Here is a 17,087-nt window from a genome sequence, read left to right on the forward strand (position 1 = left end):
GGCCAGTCAGGACTCACCCGGTGCTTTGGTTGCCCGGCAAGGGGAACGAAATGCTGCCATTCGCATAGGATACCAACATGGCAGAGATCTGATGTCTGCAGAAAGCGGCGGAGGAGGGAACTTCATCAATACCAGTGGTGACATAAGCAGTTGGTCTCCTGGTAGGGGGGGTGAGGCACAGTCACCCGAGTCTCCTCAATTTGTCGTCGAGCCAGAGGGAAGGAGCCGGGCCGCCGCCAGCGCCTGGAGCAGGCCCAGCGGCTTGCCAGCGTGGTGACCGGGTGACCCCAATTGGAGAGGGGGCGGAGCGGAGCCGCCACCCGCAACCGCAAGGTGGGCAGACCCGCGACCCAGTGGTACATGGGCGTGGTAGGAGGGGCAGGGCAGAGCCGCGGTTCGCGCTGTGACGAATGAGCGTGCAAGGTAAACAGACCTGTGACAGCCTGGCGGGTCAGGCCCAGTGGCCTGCCAGTGTGGTACACACGTCACCCCAACTGGAGTAGGGGCAGAGCAGATCCTTCTCCCACGCCCGGATCAGGCCCTGCCGGTGTGGTGGTCACGTGACCCCAATCGGGGGCGGAGCAGAACCGCCACCCGTGCCCGCAGGGTGAGCAGACCAGTGATCAACCTGTAGATCAGGCCCAGGGGTCCGCAGGCGTGGTAGGAGGGGCAGGGCAGATCCGCCGCCCGCGCCTCCAAGGTAGGCAGACCTACAACAGACCTGCGGATCAGGCCCAGGAGCCTGCCGGCGTGGTACAAACACCACCCTAATTGGAGTAGTGGCAGAGCAGAGTCGCCGCCCGTGCCAGGAACAGGCCCAGTGTCCTGCAGGCGGGGTAGTCACGACACCCCAATTGGAGTAGGGGCAGAGCAGAGCCTTCACCCGTGCCCGAAAGGTGGGCAGATCTGCGACCGACCAGCGGGACAGGCCCAGTGGCCTGCCGGTACGACAGACACGTCACCCCATTTGCAGTAGGGGCAGAGTAGAGCCGCCGCCCGCGCCTGCAGGGTAGGCAAACCTGCAACCGACCGGCGGATCAGGCCCAGTGGCCTGCCGGCGTGGTACACTCGTCACCCCAATTGGAGTAGGGGCAGAACAGAGCCGCCGCCAGCTCCCAGAACAGGCCCAGTGACCTGCCGGCGTGGTAGCCACGACACCCCAATTGGAATAAGAAGAGAGCAGAGCCGCCGCCCGCACCTGCAGGAAAGATACGCAAGCAGTATGAAAAGACAAGGAAAGAAAGGACCACAAGCAATGCAGGTCAACGCAACTTTAGAAGAGGTAACAGCTGCAGCAGATGGAATGTCAGATAAAGAATTCAGGATATACATGCTTCAGATGATCTGGAGTATCAAGGAAGACATTAAACAGCAAAATCAGACAATGAAAGATCACTTCGACAACGAATTACGCAAACAAATCCAGGAAGCAAAGGATCAACTATACAGGGAGATAGAGGTTATAAAAAACAAACAAACAGAAATCCTAGAAATGCAGGAAGCAATAAACCAACTTAAAAACTCAATGGAGAATACTACCAGCAGAGTAGAACACTTAGAAGATAGAACATCAGACAATGAAGACAAAGTATTTCAACTGGAAAAGAACATAGACAGCTCAGCAAGACTGTTAAGAAACCATGAGCAGAACATCCAAGAAATATGGGATAACATTAAGAGATCAAATTTAAGAGTCATTGGGATACAGGAAGGTACAGAGCTCCAAACCAAAGGAATGAGAAGTCTATTCAATGAAATAATACAAGAAAACTTCCCAGACTTGAAGAATGAGACAGAATCCCAAATCCTAGAAGCCTACAGGACGCCGAATGTGCAAAATCATAAGAGATCCACACCTAGACACATTATAATGAAGATGCCCAACATACAGAATAAGGAGAGAATTTTAAAAGCTACAAGAGAAAGGAAGCAGATTACATTTAGGGGTAAGCCAATCAGGATAACAGCTGATCTGTCAACACAGACTCTGAAAGCTAGAAGATCCTGGAATAACATATTTCAAACACTGAAAGAAAATGGGTTCCAACCAAGAATTGTGTATCCAGCGAAATTAAGCTTCAGGATGGAGGATGAAATTAAAACCTTCCACGATAAACAAAAGTTTAAAGAATTCGCAGCTAGAAAACCATCTCTTCAAAACATCCTCGCCAAAGCATTACAGGAAGAGGAAATGGAAAATAACAATGAAAACCAACAGTGGGAGGTAGGACAGTAAAGGGGGGGGGATAATCAAAGAGGAAAACAAACCATGTTTAGTAACAGAAATAAACAAATATGGCTGGAAGAACAACCCATATCTCAATAATAACCCTAAATGTTAATGGCTTAAACTCACCAATTAAGAGACACAGGCTAGTAGAATGGATCACAAAACAAGACCCAACAATATGCTGCCTACAGGAGACGCATTTGATAGGAAAGGACATACATAGGCTGAAGGTGAAAGGTTGGGAAAAATCATATCACTCATATGGACTTCGGAAACAAGCAGGAGTGTCCATACTCATATCAAATAAAATAGATTTCAAGCCAAAGTTAATCAAAAGAGATAAAGAGGGACACTACATACTGCTTAAGGGAACCATACACCAACAAGACATAACAATCATAAATATTTATGCCCCAAACAATGGTGCAGCTATATTCGTCAAACAAACTCTTCTCAAGTTCAAGAGTCTAATAGACCACCATACCATAATCATGGGAGACTTCAACACACCTCTCTCGCCACTGGACAGATCTTCCAAACAAAAGTTGAATAAGGAAACTATAGAACTCAATAACACTATTAATAACCTAGACCTAATTGACATATATAGAATATACCACCCAACATCAAGCAGTTACACTTTTTTCTCAGCAGCACATGGATCCTTCTCAAAAATAGATCATATATTATGTCACAGGGCAACTCTTAGACAATATAAAGGAGTAGAGATAATACCATGCATCTTATCTGATCATAATGGAATGAAACTGAAAATCAACGATAAAAGAAGGAAGGAAAAAGCATACATCACTTGGAGAATGAACAATAGGTTACTGAACGATCAATGGGTTATAGAAGACATCAAGAAGGAAATCAAAAAATTCTTAGAGATAAATGAAAACACAGACACAACATATCGGAATCTATGGGACACATTGAAAGCAGTTCTAAGAGGAAAATTCATTGCTTGGAGTTCATTCCTTAAAAAAAGAAAAAACCAACAAATAAATGATCTCATACTTCATCTCAAAATCCTGGAAAATGAAGAGCAAAACAACAGCAAAAGAAGTAGAAGGCAAGAAATAATTAAAATCAGAGCTGAAATTAATGAAATCGAAACAAAAGAAACAATTGAAAAAATTGACAAAACTAAAAGTTGGTTCTTTGAAAAAATAAACAAAATCGACAGACCCTTAGCGATGCTAGCGAAGAGAAGAAGAGAGAGAACTCAAATTACTAGCATACGGGATGAAAAAGGCAATATCACAACAGACACTTCAGAAATACAGAAGATAATCAAAAACTATTTTGAATCCTTATACTCCAATAAATTAGAAGATAGTGAAGGCATAGATAAATTTCTTAAGTCATATGATCTGCCCAGATTGAGTCAGGAGGATATAGAAAACCTAAACAGACCAATATCAATTGAGGAAATAGAAGAAACCATAAAAAGACTACCAACTAAGAAAAGCCCAGGTCCAGATGGGTATACAGCAGAATTTTACAAAACCTTTAAAGAAGAACTAATACCAATACTTTTCAAGCTACTTCAGGAAATAGAAAAGGAGGGAGAACTTCCAAATTCATTCTATGAGGCCAACATCACCCTGATACCTAAACCAGACAAAGACACTTCAAAGAAAGAAAACTACAGACCAATATCTCTAATGAACCTAGATGCAAAAATCCTCAATAAAATTCTGGCGAATCGGATACAAAAACATATCAAAAAAATTGTACACCATGATCAAGTAGGATTCATCCCTGGGATGCAAGGCTGGTTCAATATACGGAAATCAATAAATGTTATTCACCACATCAATAGACTTAAAAATAAGAACCATATGATCATCTCGATAGATGCGGAAAAAGCATTTGACAAAGTACAGCATCCCTTTATGTTCAAAACTCTAGAAAAACTAGGGATAACAGGAACATACCTCAATATTGTAAAAGCAATCTATGCTAAGCCTCAGGCTAGCATCATTCTGAATGGAGAAAAACTGAAGGCATTCCCTCTAAAATCTGGAACTAGACAGGGATGCCCTCTCTCTCCACTTCTGTTCAACATAGTTCTCGAAACACTGGCCAGAGCAATTAGACAGACGAAAGAAATTAAAGGCATAAAAATAGGAAAAGAAGAACTTAAATTATCACTATTTGCAGATGATATGATTCTATACCTAGCAGACCCAAAAGGCTCTACAAAGAAACTATTAGAGCTAATAAATGAATTCAGCAAAGTGGCAGGATATAAAATCAACACACATAAATCAAAGGCATTCCTGTATATCAGCGACAAATCCTCTGAATTGGAAATGAGGACAACCACTCCATTCACAATATCTTCAAAAAAAATAAAATACTTGGGAATCAACCTAACAAAAGAGGTGAAAGACTTATACAATGAAAACTACAGAACCCTAAAGAGAGAAATAGAAGAAGATCTTAGAAGATGGAAAAATATACCCTGTTCATGGATAGGCAGAACTAACATCATCAAAATGGCGATATTACCAAAAGTTCTCTATAGGTTTAATGCAATGCCAATCAAAATCCCAACGGCATTTCTTGTAGAAATAGAGAAAGCAATCATGAAATTCATATGGAAAAATAAAAGACCCAGAATAGCAAAAACAATGCTAAGCAGGAAGTGTGAATCAGGCGGTATAGCGATACCAGACTTCAAACTATACTACAGAGCAATAGTAACAAAAACAGCATGGTACTGGTACCAAAACAGGCGGGTGGACCAATGGTACAGAATAGAGGACACAGAAACCAATCCACAAAACTACAACTATCTTATATTTGATAAAGGGTCTAAAAGCATGCAATGGAGGAAGGATAGCATCTTCAACAAATGGTGCTGGGAAAACTGGAAATCCATATGCAACAAAATGAAACTAAATCCCTTTCTCTCGCCATGCACAAAAGTGAATTCAAAATGGATCAAGGAGCTTGATATCAAATCAGAGACGCGCCGTCTGATAGAAGAAAAAGTTGGCTACGATCTACAGTCGGTGGGGTCGGGCTCCAAATTCCTTAATAGGACACCCATAGCACAAAAGTTAATAACTAGAATCAACAAATGGGACTTACTCAAACTAAAAAGTTTTTTCTCAGCAAAAGAAACAATAAGAGAGGTAAATAGGGAGCCTACACCCTGGGAACAAATCTTTACTCCTCACACTTCAGATAGAGCCCTAATATCCAGAGTATACAAAGAACTCAAAAAATTAGACAATAAGAAAACAAACAACCCAATCAACAAATGGGCCAAGGACCTGAACAGACACTTCTCAGAGGAGGACATACAGTCAATCAACAAGTACATGAAAAAATGCTCAACATCTCTAGCTGTCAGAGAAATGCAAATCAAAACCACCCTAAGATACCATCTCACTCCAGTAAGATTGTCAGCCATTAGGAAGTCAAACAACAACAAGTGCTGGCGAGGATGTGGGGAAAAGGGTACACTTGTACATTGCTGGTGGGACTGCAGATTGGTGCAGCCAATTTGGAAAGCAGTATGGAGATTTCTTGGAAAACTGGGAATGGAGCCACCATTTGACCCAGCTATTCCCCTTCTTGGTCTATTCCCTAAAGACCTAAAAAGAGCATGCTACAGGGACACTGCTACATCGATATTCATAGCAGCACAGTTCACAATAGCAAGACTGTGGAACCAACCTAGATGCCCTTCAATAGACGAATGGATAAAAAAAATGTGGCATTTATACACAATGGAGTATTACTCTGCATTAAAAAATGACAAAATCATAGAATTTACAGGGAAATGGATGGCATTAGAGCAGATTATGCTAAGTGAAGCTAGCCAATCCCTAAAAAACAAATGCCAAATGTCTTCTTTGATATAAGGAGAGTAACTAAGAACAGTGTAGGGACGAAGAACAGGAGAAGAAGATTAACATTTAACAGGGATGAGAGGTGGGAGGGAAAGGGAGAGAGAAGGGAAATTGCATGGTAATGGAAGGAGACCCTCAGGGTTATACAGTGGAGGAGGTAGAGAGAGAGGAGGGGAGGGGAGGGGAGAGGTGGGGAGGGGGGAGGGTGGAGGATGGGAAAGGCAGTGGAGCACAACAGACACTAGTATGGCAATTTGTAAATCAATGGATGTGTAACTGATGTGATTCTGCAATCTGTGTATGGGGTGAAGGTGGGAGTTCATAACCCACTTGAATCAAAGTGTGGAATATGATATGTCAAGAAATTTGTAATGTTTTGAACAACCCACAATAAAAAATTAAAAAAAAAAAAAAAAAAAAAAAAAAAAAGAAATAAATTTTAAAAATACAAAAAAAAGGAGAGTTAGTAAAAGGATAGAATGGGTAGTTTCTGGAAAACACTCATGAGCATATTCCAAACCCCAGGGGGGTGGTGACTCCTGATTTGTAGGAAATCCATTTTCCAAGACAGAATTTATAGCTTTTTTCTTTTACCTCTTCTGAGTCCCCTCATATCAATGTCCACACCAGCTGGTCAGGCTTTAGGTAACTTGATGTTACCCATGTTGAAATTCAAAGCAATTTGGCATTTCATAATTATGTGGGCTATGTTCTGTGCAACAACCTAATAAAAGCCTAGATGACTGTTTTCATGACCAGAGATTAAGTGGCCTAGAATCCTTTAATCTACAAAGCAGAACGTTCTAATGTAGACAATTACTGAGCTGTCCTCCACATTCCTCTGTGATAAAGATGAGGAGACCTGGCCAGCCCTGGGGCAAGGTGAATTGTGACCTAAAGCAAAAAATGATCCTTAAAGCAGACTTTCAGGAGCCTGACTATAGTGAAAATCTAGCAGGTTATCCCATACTCCTTTATTGTTTAAAAAGACTCAATTATTTTGATGAGGCTGGAGTGAGAAATATACAATAGGATCTTACTGGAAGACATCCAAGGGCAGTGTCTGAAAACCCTGCTTGGGTTTCAAAGGGCTCTTGTTTATATACCTGCTGTCTTTCTTCCCAGAGTTCTCCTATCACACACTCTAGCTTTGTAATGGTTAAGAGGATGGTCTCTGAAGCCAGACTTCCTAAGTTCATATTGTCAGTTCCATCATTCACTAGATATATACCTTGAGCAAGGTACCTAAATCCCTCAGTGTCTCTGTTTCCCTCTGTAAAACAGAACTAATAATAGTACTCATCTCATATGGTTGTTGTGAGAAGTAAGTATCAATTCATTTAATACATGTGAAGTGTTTGGACCCATTCTTGGGATTTAGGAAGCATCTGATAAGGAAAAGCTGAGACTTTGGTCAGCAGGATGGCAGAAGAGGAATTCCCCAGCTTCACTCCCATCCACAGAAATAAGCTTTCAACTATCCACAGGCAAGAATACCATTCTAAAAGTTAGAGCCATTATTATTCTGGGCCTGGTTCAGAAAGGAAAATATAAGAGAATACCTGAGAAATGATGAACAGCTCACAATGCGGCCAACTACTTTGCCACATATCTGAATTGAAATATGAGATAGAGTTACCTTACTTGACATTCACTTTTAAGAAAGTTTACTAAGTAACCACCACAGTGGAGGGCCGAATGATGTGAGAATAATGGCAGATGAGGGTGGCAAGGCAGACTCTTGTTTGGGACACACAGCCAGTATGTCCAATTGAAAAGTTAAATGGTATTCCCTGTGTTGCACAAAATGCTAAATTTAAAGTGGCAAGTGACAAGAGATACAGTTCTGGATAACATGAAGGTTTCATTCTAGTAGAAGAGACTGATTTAAAACAATAATAAAAAACTGTGTCGCACTTAATGAAAGATAAGTGCAGAGTGTTATAAAGGAGGGAGTGTCATGGAAAGTGATGAGAGCTGAAGGACAAACAGAAGTTACCCGGGCAGAGGCGGGAAGAATTCCAGATGGAGAAAGCAACAGTGCAAAGGCCCCTGGTTCAAGGAAAGGGACTGGTTCAAGGAGCTGAAAGAAGCCCAAGGGTCTTTAGATAAAGACAGCAGGTGGGATAGGAGGCAAGAGAGCTGGCAGATATATGTACCATCATTCTTTACTGAGTTTTACTGGGTGAAGGAAGAACACGGCCCTTAGGTCTCCTCCACATTTTCTGTCCACAACATTTTTTAGTTACTTCATTGGTAGAAAACTTCAATTTTTTTTCACAAAAGGATAATAAGTACTGAAGCTTCTTACTTACTTATGACAGCAGTTAAAAATATATCTCTTCATGCAGTGGGTATTTCATTGGAGAGCAGCCTGGTCTTTCAAGGTTATCATTTATTTCAAAGGTAGAATCTTCCTATAAAACACATCCAGAAATTGTACTGCCACAACGTAATAGAGATCAGTAGTTTTTGTGTGAGCATCCCATACATCCCAAATCTGTGGTGTTCGCTGTATGTGTGGGTATGTAGCTTCCCTCCCTCCTTCCTTTCTTTCCTTCCTTTCCTCCCTCCTTTTTTTCTTTCTTCCTTCTTTCATTCTTTTTTCCATTCCTTCCTTTCTTTTTTTCTTCATTTTAAAGAGAGTCCTTTACTTGGAAAGGTTGCGAATTAAGGTAAAACCAATAACTTCACAAAGAGGAAGTAATCCACTACTCTCATTGTTACAGTAATCAATATCCACCTATAAATGTCATCCCATAAATTTAGTACATGCCAGTATTTAACAAGCCAAGGTGACCAATTCAACTATATATGGCATGGTTATATCCAGACACCGAGTGTACTGCTAACCTTTCATTTGTATTCTTTTGCATTGTTAAAGGTGGCTTAGTTGTAGGTCTGTAGTACACATAAAGTCCTGGATATATCTACCAATGGATCAGAATACTCCTAACACCCACATGTAAGTCAAACAGCCAAAATCGCCTTATTAAATTTTAGAAAAACTTTCTTCAATCTTACATGGACCACACACACACCCCATATTCTTCTCTGGACTGGGTTCCCAAGTGTAGAGGAAATGTGCTACAGACAAGTTAGACCATCTTCTCTCAGTCCTTTAAAAGGACCCCTTCACGGGACCTCCACTCCATGAAAGGTGTGCACCAAAGTAGCTGCCACTCATTCCTCAGATCTAAGCTCCTCCTCCTCTTCCTCCCTGGCTCTTAACTACTCACTTGCCCCTGCTGCACACTCTCAGGTCACCTTGTACTCTCCGTGGTAAATGTCACAGTTGTACATTTATTCCTGTAGTTACTTGATTAATGTGTGTTTCCCTCACTAGACTGCAAGTTCCAGTTCCCTTATTACTTTGTCAATAAAGATTTAGTTTCATCGGAACTCCTAACCTTGTTCACATGCTGCTGAGCTCTGTGGGATGTAAGAAGACTGCATACCCTTTCATGGATCTTCTTCCATGTGGGCTGAGAACCAGGATGGAACCTGCTCAACAGAGTAAACAGAGTGAAGTATTATACAGCTACTAAAAATGACACTGTCTTGGCTGGAGATGTGGCTCAAGTAGAAGTGCGCTCGCCTGGCATGTGCGAGGCACTGGGTTCAATCCTCAACACCACATAAAAATAAAAATAAAGATATTGTGTCCACCAGAATAGCAAAAACAATGCTAAGCAGGAAGTGTGAATCAGGTGGTATAGCGATACCAGACTTCAAACTATACTACAGAGCAATAGTAACAAAAACAGCATGGTACTGGTACCAAAACAGGCGGGTGGACCAATGGTACAGAATAGAGGACACAGAAACCAATCCACAAAACTACAACTATCTTATATTTGATAAAGGGGCTAAAAGCATGCAATGGAGGAAGGATAGCATCTTCAACAAATGGTGCTGGGAAAACTGGAAATCCATATGCAACAAAATGAAACTGAATCCCTTTCTCTCGCCATGCACAAAAGTGAATTCAAAATGGATCAAGGAGCTTGATATCAAATCAGAGACGCGCCGTCTGATAGAAGAAAAAGTTGGCTACGATCTACAGTCGGTGGGGTCGGGCTCCAAATTCCTCAATAGGACACCCATAGCACAAAAGTTAATAACTAGAATCAACAAATGGGACTTACTCAAACTAAAAAGTTTTTTCTCAGCAAAAGAAACAATAAGAGAGGTAAATAGGGAGCCTACACCCTGGGAACAAATCTTTACTCCTCACACTTCAGATAGAGCCCTAATATCCAGAGTATACAAAGAACTCAAAAAATTAGACAATAAGAGAACAAACAACCCAATCAACAAATGGGCCAAGGACCTGAACAGACACTTCTCAGAGGAGGACATACAGTCAATCAACAAGTACATGAAAAAATGCTCAACATCTCTAGCTGTCAGAGAAATGCAAATCAAAACCACCCTAAGATACCATCTCACTCCAGTAAGATTGGCAGCCATTAGGAAGTCAAACAACAACAAGTGCTGGCGAGGATGTGGGGAAAAGGGTACACTTGTACATTGCTGGTGGGACTGCAGATTGGTGCAGCCAATTTGGAAAGCAGTATGGAGATTTCTTGGAAAGCTGGGAATGGAGCCACCATTTGACCCAGCTATTCTCCTTCTTGGTCTATTCCCTAAAGACCTAAAAAGAGCATGCTACAGGGACACTGCTACATCGATGTTCATAGCAGCACAGTTCACAATAGCAAGACTGTGGAACCAACCTAGATGCCCTTCAATAGACGAATGGATAAAAAAAAAATGTGGCATTTATACACAATGGAGTATTACTCTGCATTAAAAAATGACAAAATCATAGAATTTACAGGGAAATGGATGGCATTAGAGCAGATTATGCTAAGTGAAGCTAGCCAATCCCTAAAAAACAAATGCCAAATGTCTTCTTTGATATAAGGAGAGTAACTAAGATCAGAGTAGGGACGAAGAGCAGGAGAAGAAGATTAACATTTAACAGGGATGAGAGGTGGGAGGGAAAGGGAGAGAGAAGGGAAATTGCATGGTAATGGAAGGAGACCCTCAGGGTTATACAGTGGAGGGGGTAGAGAGAGAGGAGGGGAGGGGAGGGGAGAGGTGGGGAGGGGGGAGGGGGGAGGATGGGAAAGGCAGCGGAGCACAACAGACACTAGTATGGCAATATGTAAATCAATGGATGTGTAACTGATGTGATTCTGCAATCTGTGTATGGGGTGAAGGTGGGAGTTCATAACCCACTTGAATCAAAGTGTGGAATATGATATGTCAAGAAATTTGTAATGTTTTGAACAACCCACAATAAAAAATTAAAAAAATAAAAATAAAATAAAATAAATAAATAAAACAAAACAAAAAAAAAAGATATTGTGTCCACCTAAATCTTTAAAAAATAAACATTATGTTAAAAAATAACACTGTCTTAAGAGTACATAACAAACACGGGTTGATACTAAAAATTTAATCATAAGAAAAACAGCAACATGCAAAATGGTATACATAGTGTAATTTCTTTTTAAAAATTTTTTTAGTTATACATGGACAAAATACCTTTCTCTCTCTCTCTCTCTCTCTCTCTCTCTCTCTCTCTCTCTCTCTCTCTCCCTCTCCCTCTCCCTCTCCCTCTCCCTCTCTTTCTTTCTTCTGCTAAGGATTGAAACCAGTGCTTCCCCCCCGCCGCCCTCTCTCTTTCTGAGAGGATTGAAAATAGTGCCTCACACGTGCTAGACAAGTGCTCCTTCACTGAGCTACAACCACAGTCTAACATGGTATAATTTCAATACCTTTATAAAACTTACACATCAGAAAATAACTAGGGAGCAGGAACAACCAATATATTTTTAAAAAAATGGTTGTATGTGAATGTGGGGCTAGGAGAAATTAATTCTTTTCTTCTTCAGACTTTGCTGTGTTTTTCAGATAGTTCTCTAAAGAACAAATCTTGCTTTTACATTTAAATTTTCAATCCCTCAATTTTTCATATAAAATTTAAGCCCTTATTTTCTACCACAAGGATTTCATTTTATATCTCATTTAACTTAGACTACCTGGACCCCAAACTTAACCACAGACCTTATAATGTCCTTCAGTTCCTCAACATGGAACATTTTTGCCTGTCCATTGGCATTTGCCAAGACCTCTGCCTACAACACCACCACCTCCCAATCCCTATCCCTACTCTTATTAACTCTTAACTATACTTCTGGGCTCAGTTCTTTTGCTGACTTCCCAAAGAGTGTCACCTGAGCCGTCTTTTGTAGAGGAGGTCAGCTGACCTATTATATGCACTTAGTGTTCCATTTCCCAATACCACATTCATAGCACTTCTACCAGTGAACATTTTGTTATTATCTGGTTAATGTCTTTCTCCCCTCCTAAGACTGATATTGGAATGAGACTCTGGTTAATAGCTCATCCCAGGAATAGTAGGTATCAAATACCACAGTAAGTATTTAAAGACTATTGCTTAGTGGTGAATTCATTCATTCATTCATTCATTCACTCACTCATATTTGGGAGGGGGTAGATACCAAATCCTAAATTCTGTGGTCAAACTAAACTAAAAGTGTATATAGCAATTTGATAATGAAAAGCATAGATACTGTTTCCTAAAAATGCCTAAAGAATTTCAGCAATTTAGATGAAAGCATTCTCTACTGTTATTTATGGCTGACAAACATTGGAAATGGTAGGAGCATTTGGGAATACAGTTATTATAACCACTAAGCTAATAACTCCTGTACAGTTGCCCTTCTGCATAGCTCCAGGTCCATCCAGCTTCTGATCACAAGTCTCTCTGTAACAAGCATGTCCCACTGGTTTCCAGAGAGACAAGACACCAAGGGTAGAAATGACTCTACTCCAAACCATTACCAACCCCGAAAAACAATTCACAGCAAACAAAAGCCTCCCCTAAAGTACTGATGTATTTAAGAAATGACCACACATATCATTTGTAAATTTCTCCAAGAATTTTTAAGAGGAAGAAATAGAAATATTTTGAAGCTATAAATCAAATTAACATTTAAAAATAGCTACCAGCTGGACACTGTGTATGCTTTTTTATAAGTCTCAAAATACAAAAGGAATTCCCACATTCACATACAGTATAAATACATATGTTGCATGTTACCTACAATCTATTCTACATTTGAGATTCTATTCTTTGAGAATGATGAGCCAGCAGACTGGCTCAGTGCTGTTTATTTATTACAGCTTTGTCCATGTTATTCACCTTCTCATGTGGAAGGAAGAGTGAGGATGTACATTGAAGGGGGTGTGACACTATCCAGATGGTAGAGATAGGGGTTGGGCTGGAGAGTGTTCCTTTCTCCTTTGGGACTACTATTTTTTACCTTGATAGTCAAAGGACTTTGCATTTCTTCCATTCAACCCTTAGGCTGAATCTCAATCCAAAATCTCACTCCAAACTATCCCTATGACCTCAGACCTTACTGATTTCAGTATTAAGATAGGAGAATCTCAAGAGGTGTTTCTCATGCACTCTTGGGATCTGGGCACAGAGACTGGTTCTGATGGTACTGCTGTGAAAAGAATCATTGGTAAGTTGGGGACAAGGTGCTGATAACCCTTCCTGTTCCAGAAGCCTGTCTTTGTAATTACTCTAAAATCAATGGGGAATGAGGTGTTCCCCAAGTATATGACGGGTATATCCTCCAATCAAACAGCTGCCTTAAACTCCTCTGGAGTTCAGGTGACCCCATCTCTTGGGTTGTCCTGGACCCAGAGGTTTCCCAGGAAGCAGAACTTTGGGCTCTAAAGTCAGGACAACCATGGGCAAACTGGATGACCTTTCTGTGGCCATGGCATTCTTTTGTCATTATGGATTATGGCCTCATTTACAAACTCATAGTCCAATTAGGTCCAAAGTTAGTTGCTTAGAGCGACTCTGGACACACAGAATTCTCTGTCTCATTATAAATAGCTAATAAAATGCTGGTCTGAAGACACACCTTCCTAAAGGCGACATTGCAAAAGCTTCCCACTCTCTTCTAAGCAAAGCCCAAATTCCTCAGATTGGCATCCTCTGCCCCTCAGATCTTTGAGCACTGACACTCACTATCCCCCGCAAAACTCAGAGACCGACAGTGCCCTGCAATCTTATCTCCAAGCCCTCACTCCCATTAACTCTATCATAAACTAGTCTCCTTCCTTGGGGGCCAAATGAAAATGCTCCCTCTTCCACAAAACATTCCAGAAGTACCATTCTCCTCCTTTATACTCTAGTAGCATTTGTCTGCTTTATTCACAAAGTTCTGCCTGTAGAAAGCTCTTTGTACATTTTTCCTTTCTTTTTAATTCTGTGCTAGGTTCAAGTTCTCAGAGTCAGGAGAAATAAGTTAAATGTCAAGTATTCCCATTCCAGGCAGAGCAGATTGGTTAACAGTCCTGTTTTCCCTCTGAGACACTTTTTTAACCATAGAGATTCCACACTCTAACCATACACTTAATTCTAATCTCAACTGATACTGACTCAAAAAACATGAGGCAATTATGTCATCCAGAGAATCTCTGACCTGCTCTATAAAGACAGTCATAAAAGTCTGGTTGAATGAATGCATAAGCCATTTCACAGGCAGAAGGATAAATGAGGCCTTCCCAGATCTCCCTCAGGAAGGAATTAATCTCCTCCTGCACCGTCTTTCCCCTGCATTTGGAATGTACTTCCATTAAGTACATAACACAATCCATTTCATACTTAATGGGATGGGATTCTGTCTGCCTTCTCATCTAGTGTGTAAGCAACTGGGAAGCAGACATGTCATGACCGTGTAAATGGCACATAACAGTTGCCCAATAACTGCATACTCAGTTCAGTCTCTCAGAAAATTTTGCTGAACTGATTCTAAGGAATTTGGAAGATGTATATAAATACAACACACGGACAAAAGCTGTGGGCTTTTCCTACTTCTGGCAGCAGAGAATTAATTGCTGGTTGAAAGAAGATGGATCTTTGATCATCACATTCATCTTAAGGATCACAAAACTGAGGTCTAAAAGGTTGGATATTTGTGAGAGATCAAACAGCACTTATAAGACAAGCATGAGAGCCAAGTCTCCCAATCACCATCAGTTAAAGGTTCTTCCCACTCTCCATTTCAAATCAATCTCTACCAGGGCTGGGCTTGTGACTCAGTGGTAGAGCACTTGCTTAACATGTATGAGGCACTGGATTCAATTCTCAGCATCACATATAAATAAGTAAATAAATAAAAGTCTATCAAATCAATTCTCTGCAAGTTTCTGAATTTGGGATAACCCCCCATTTTGCCAACCTGCTGCATTCCAGTCTGATGGCAAAAGTATAAACCAGGAGTCAATGGAGACTAGGCACAGAGACAGGTATAAGTGTGTGGTCTAACCACCTATCTCAATGTGCCAATGCTGGTTTTCAAAAATCTATATTATATTATTTTCCAATAAAGTCAATAATCAAGAACTCACCATACATTAATAGATATTATTAAAATAATTACCTTGTTTCCTTAAATGAATTAACATTTTAATATAGTTATTCTATCATTCTGAAAAACACTAAAAATGGATTGCCACTTTCCTCGTGTACCTCAAATTTTACATAGTTCCTGTTAAAATCTCAGGGCCTATTTGGTTCTGGGATATATTTACTATGAATTCCTTTATGATCAACAGTATTCTTTTGGTATGGGCATTTCTTTCTTATTCTGTTCACTAATAACACAGAGAAAAGAAAATGGGCATATCTTTCCCATTTAAAATAAAATAACTATCTTTAAAATATTATTTTCAGTTAAGGTGATCACCTGTGCTGGCTTGCCTAAGACTCGGAGGATTCCTGGAACTTAGAGGGCTCAACTCAGGGCAGACCCAAGGAACGTGGGCATTTGGTCACCTTCCCAGAGTGCAGTTTGGCAAATGCAGATTCTAGCTTTTAGCTCTCTGGTCTGTCCTCCAGACATATGCAAATGTATTTTGATTATCTGTGATAATAATGTAGACAAAGAAACAAACTATCTCTAGAAAAAGAAAATACATCCACATGTTAATACACTTGTCTTTGGCAGGACTATGAGAAATTGTTTTTCACTTTTTTTTCATTATTTTCTAAGATTTCTATAGCAAAGATTTTTATACTGATGAAATAAAGAGCTTTAATTTTAAAATTTACAATAGATAAAAATGTATAGATAAAAAGTATCTATACCAGTTAGTTGTCTATCCATTTCTTAGAGATGTTTTCCAGAGGCAAGAGAAAAGGCTCAATTCTGACTTTGGGGTAAATTTTAAAAAGAACAGTCATTTTTTTTTTTTCATATCAAGGTATCCTCAGAAAGCAAACTAATAAAGTGACTGGGCTTTTCTGCTGCCAGACCTCAGTGCTCTCTTCAAGCAGAGATGAGTGCTAACCTTTCTCGGAGAAAGGGCTGATCCAGAGGGCTGGTAGAGCTGGATTGCTGGGAGATGGCAAGTGAAGCTTCCCGGTGGAAATCAGCATCCCCTTGGTTCTTGGGCAAGGGCTTTCCAAACTTACTTGAATTTAAACTTGATGATGATTCATTCCTTAAGACAATCCGTTCATCTGGCTCTTTGATAACCTGAATGACAATAGTTGTGCATTATTCTTTATTTTTTTTGTTTTGTTTGCTTAATTTAGAGCCAGGGGTTGGGTGGGACAAGGAAGAGAACTGGGAGTAAGATGATAAAATACTTGTCCCTGCAAATGAAAGAGGAACTGCAATGCAGAAGACTATAGAGACAAAATGCTCAGGAGTCAAGGTCAAGGAAAAATAACCCACAGCCTGTGTGTTTAGCATATATTAATAGGGCAAAATAAATTAATGCTTTGAACTTTGATTTCTGAGGATGGGGGATTATTAGTCTGGAAAACATATATATATATATATATATATATATATATATATATATATATATACATACATACATATATATATATATATATACATGTATATATATATATA

The 17,087-nt window shown here is 40.3% G+C and overlaps 1 protein-coding gene across 3 annotated transcripts in view; it reads right to left on the reverse strand.

The window, feature by feature from the left end:
- The window catches only part of Spata6l (spermatogenesis associated 6 like), a 54,446-nt gene that overhangs the window by 4,309 nt on the left and 33,050 nt on the right, over nt 1-17,087 (reverse strand). For 2 of the 3 annotated variants that reach the window (XM_071600607.1, XM_071600606.1), the window contains 3 exons: nt 16,516-16,703; nt 9,513-9,606; nt 8,418-8,519 (listed from right to left, as the gene is read on the reverse strand). In XM_071600607.1, coding sequence (XP_071456708.1) covers nt 8,430-8,519; nt 9,513-9,606; nt 16,516-16,703 — 372 coding nt within the window. In that variant the 3' untranslated portion in view covers nt 8,418-8,429. The remainder of the gene's footprint in view (nt 1-8,417; nt 8,520-9,512; nt 9,607-16,515; nt 16,704-17,087) is intronic. The other variant, XM_071600609.1, reaches the window with a different exon arrangement.

This window comes from Marmota flaviventris, chromosome 13, assembly GCF_047511675.1.
Source record: "Marmota flaviventris isolate mMarFla1 chromosome 13, mMarFla1.hap1, whole genome shotgun sequence".
NCBI lineage: Eukaryota > Metazoa > Chordata > Mammalia > Rodentia > Sciuridae > Marmota > Marmota flaviventris.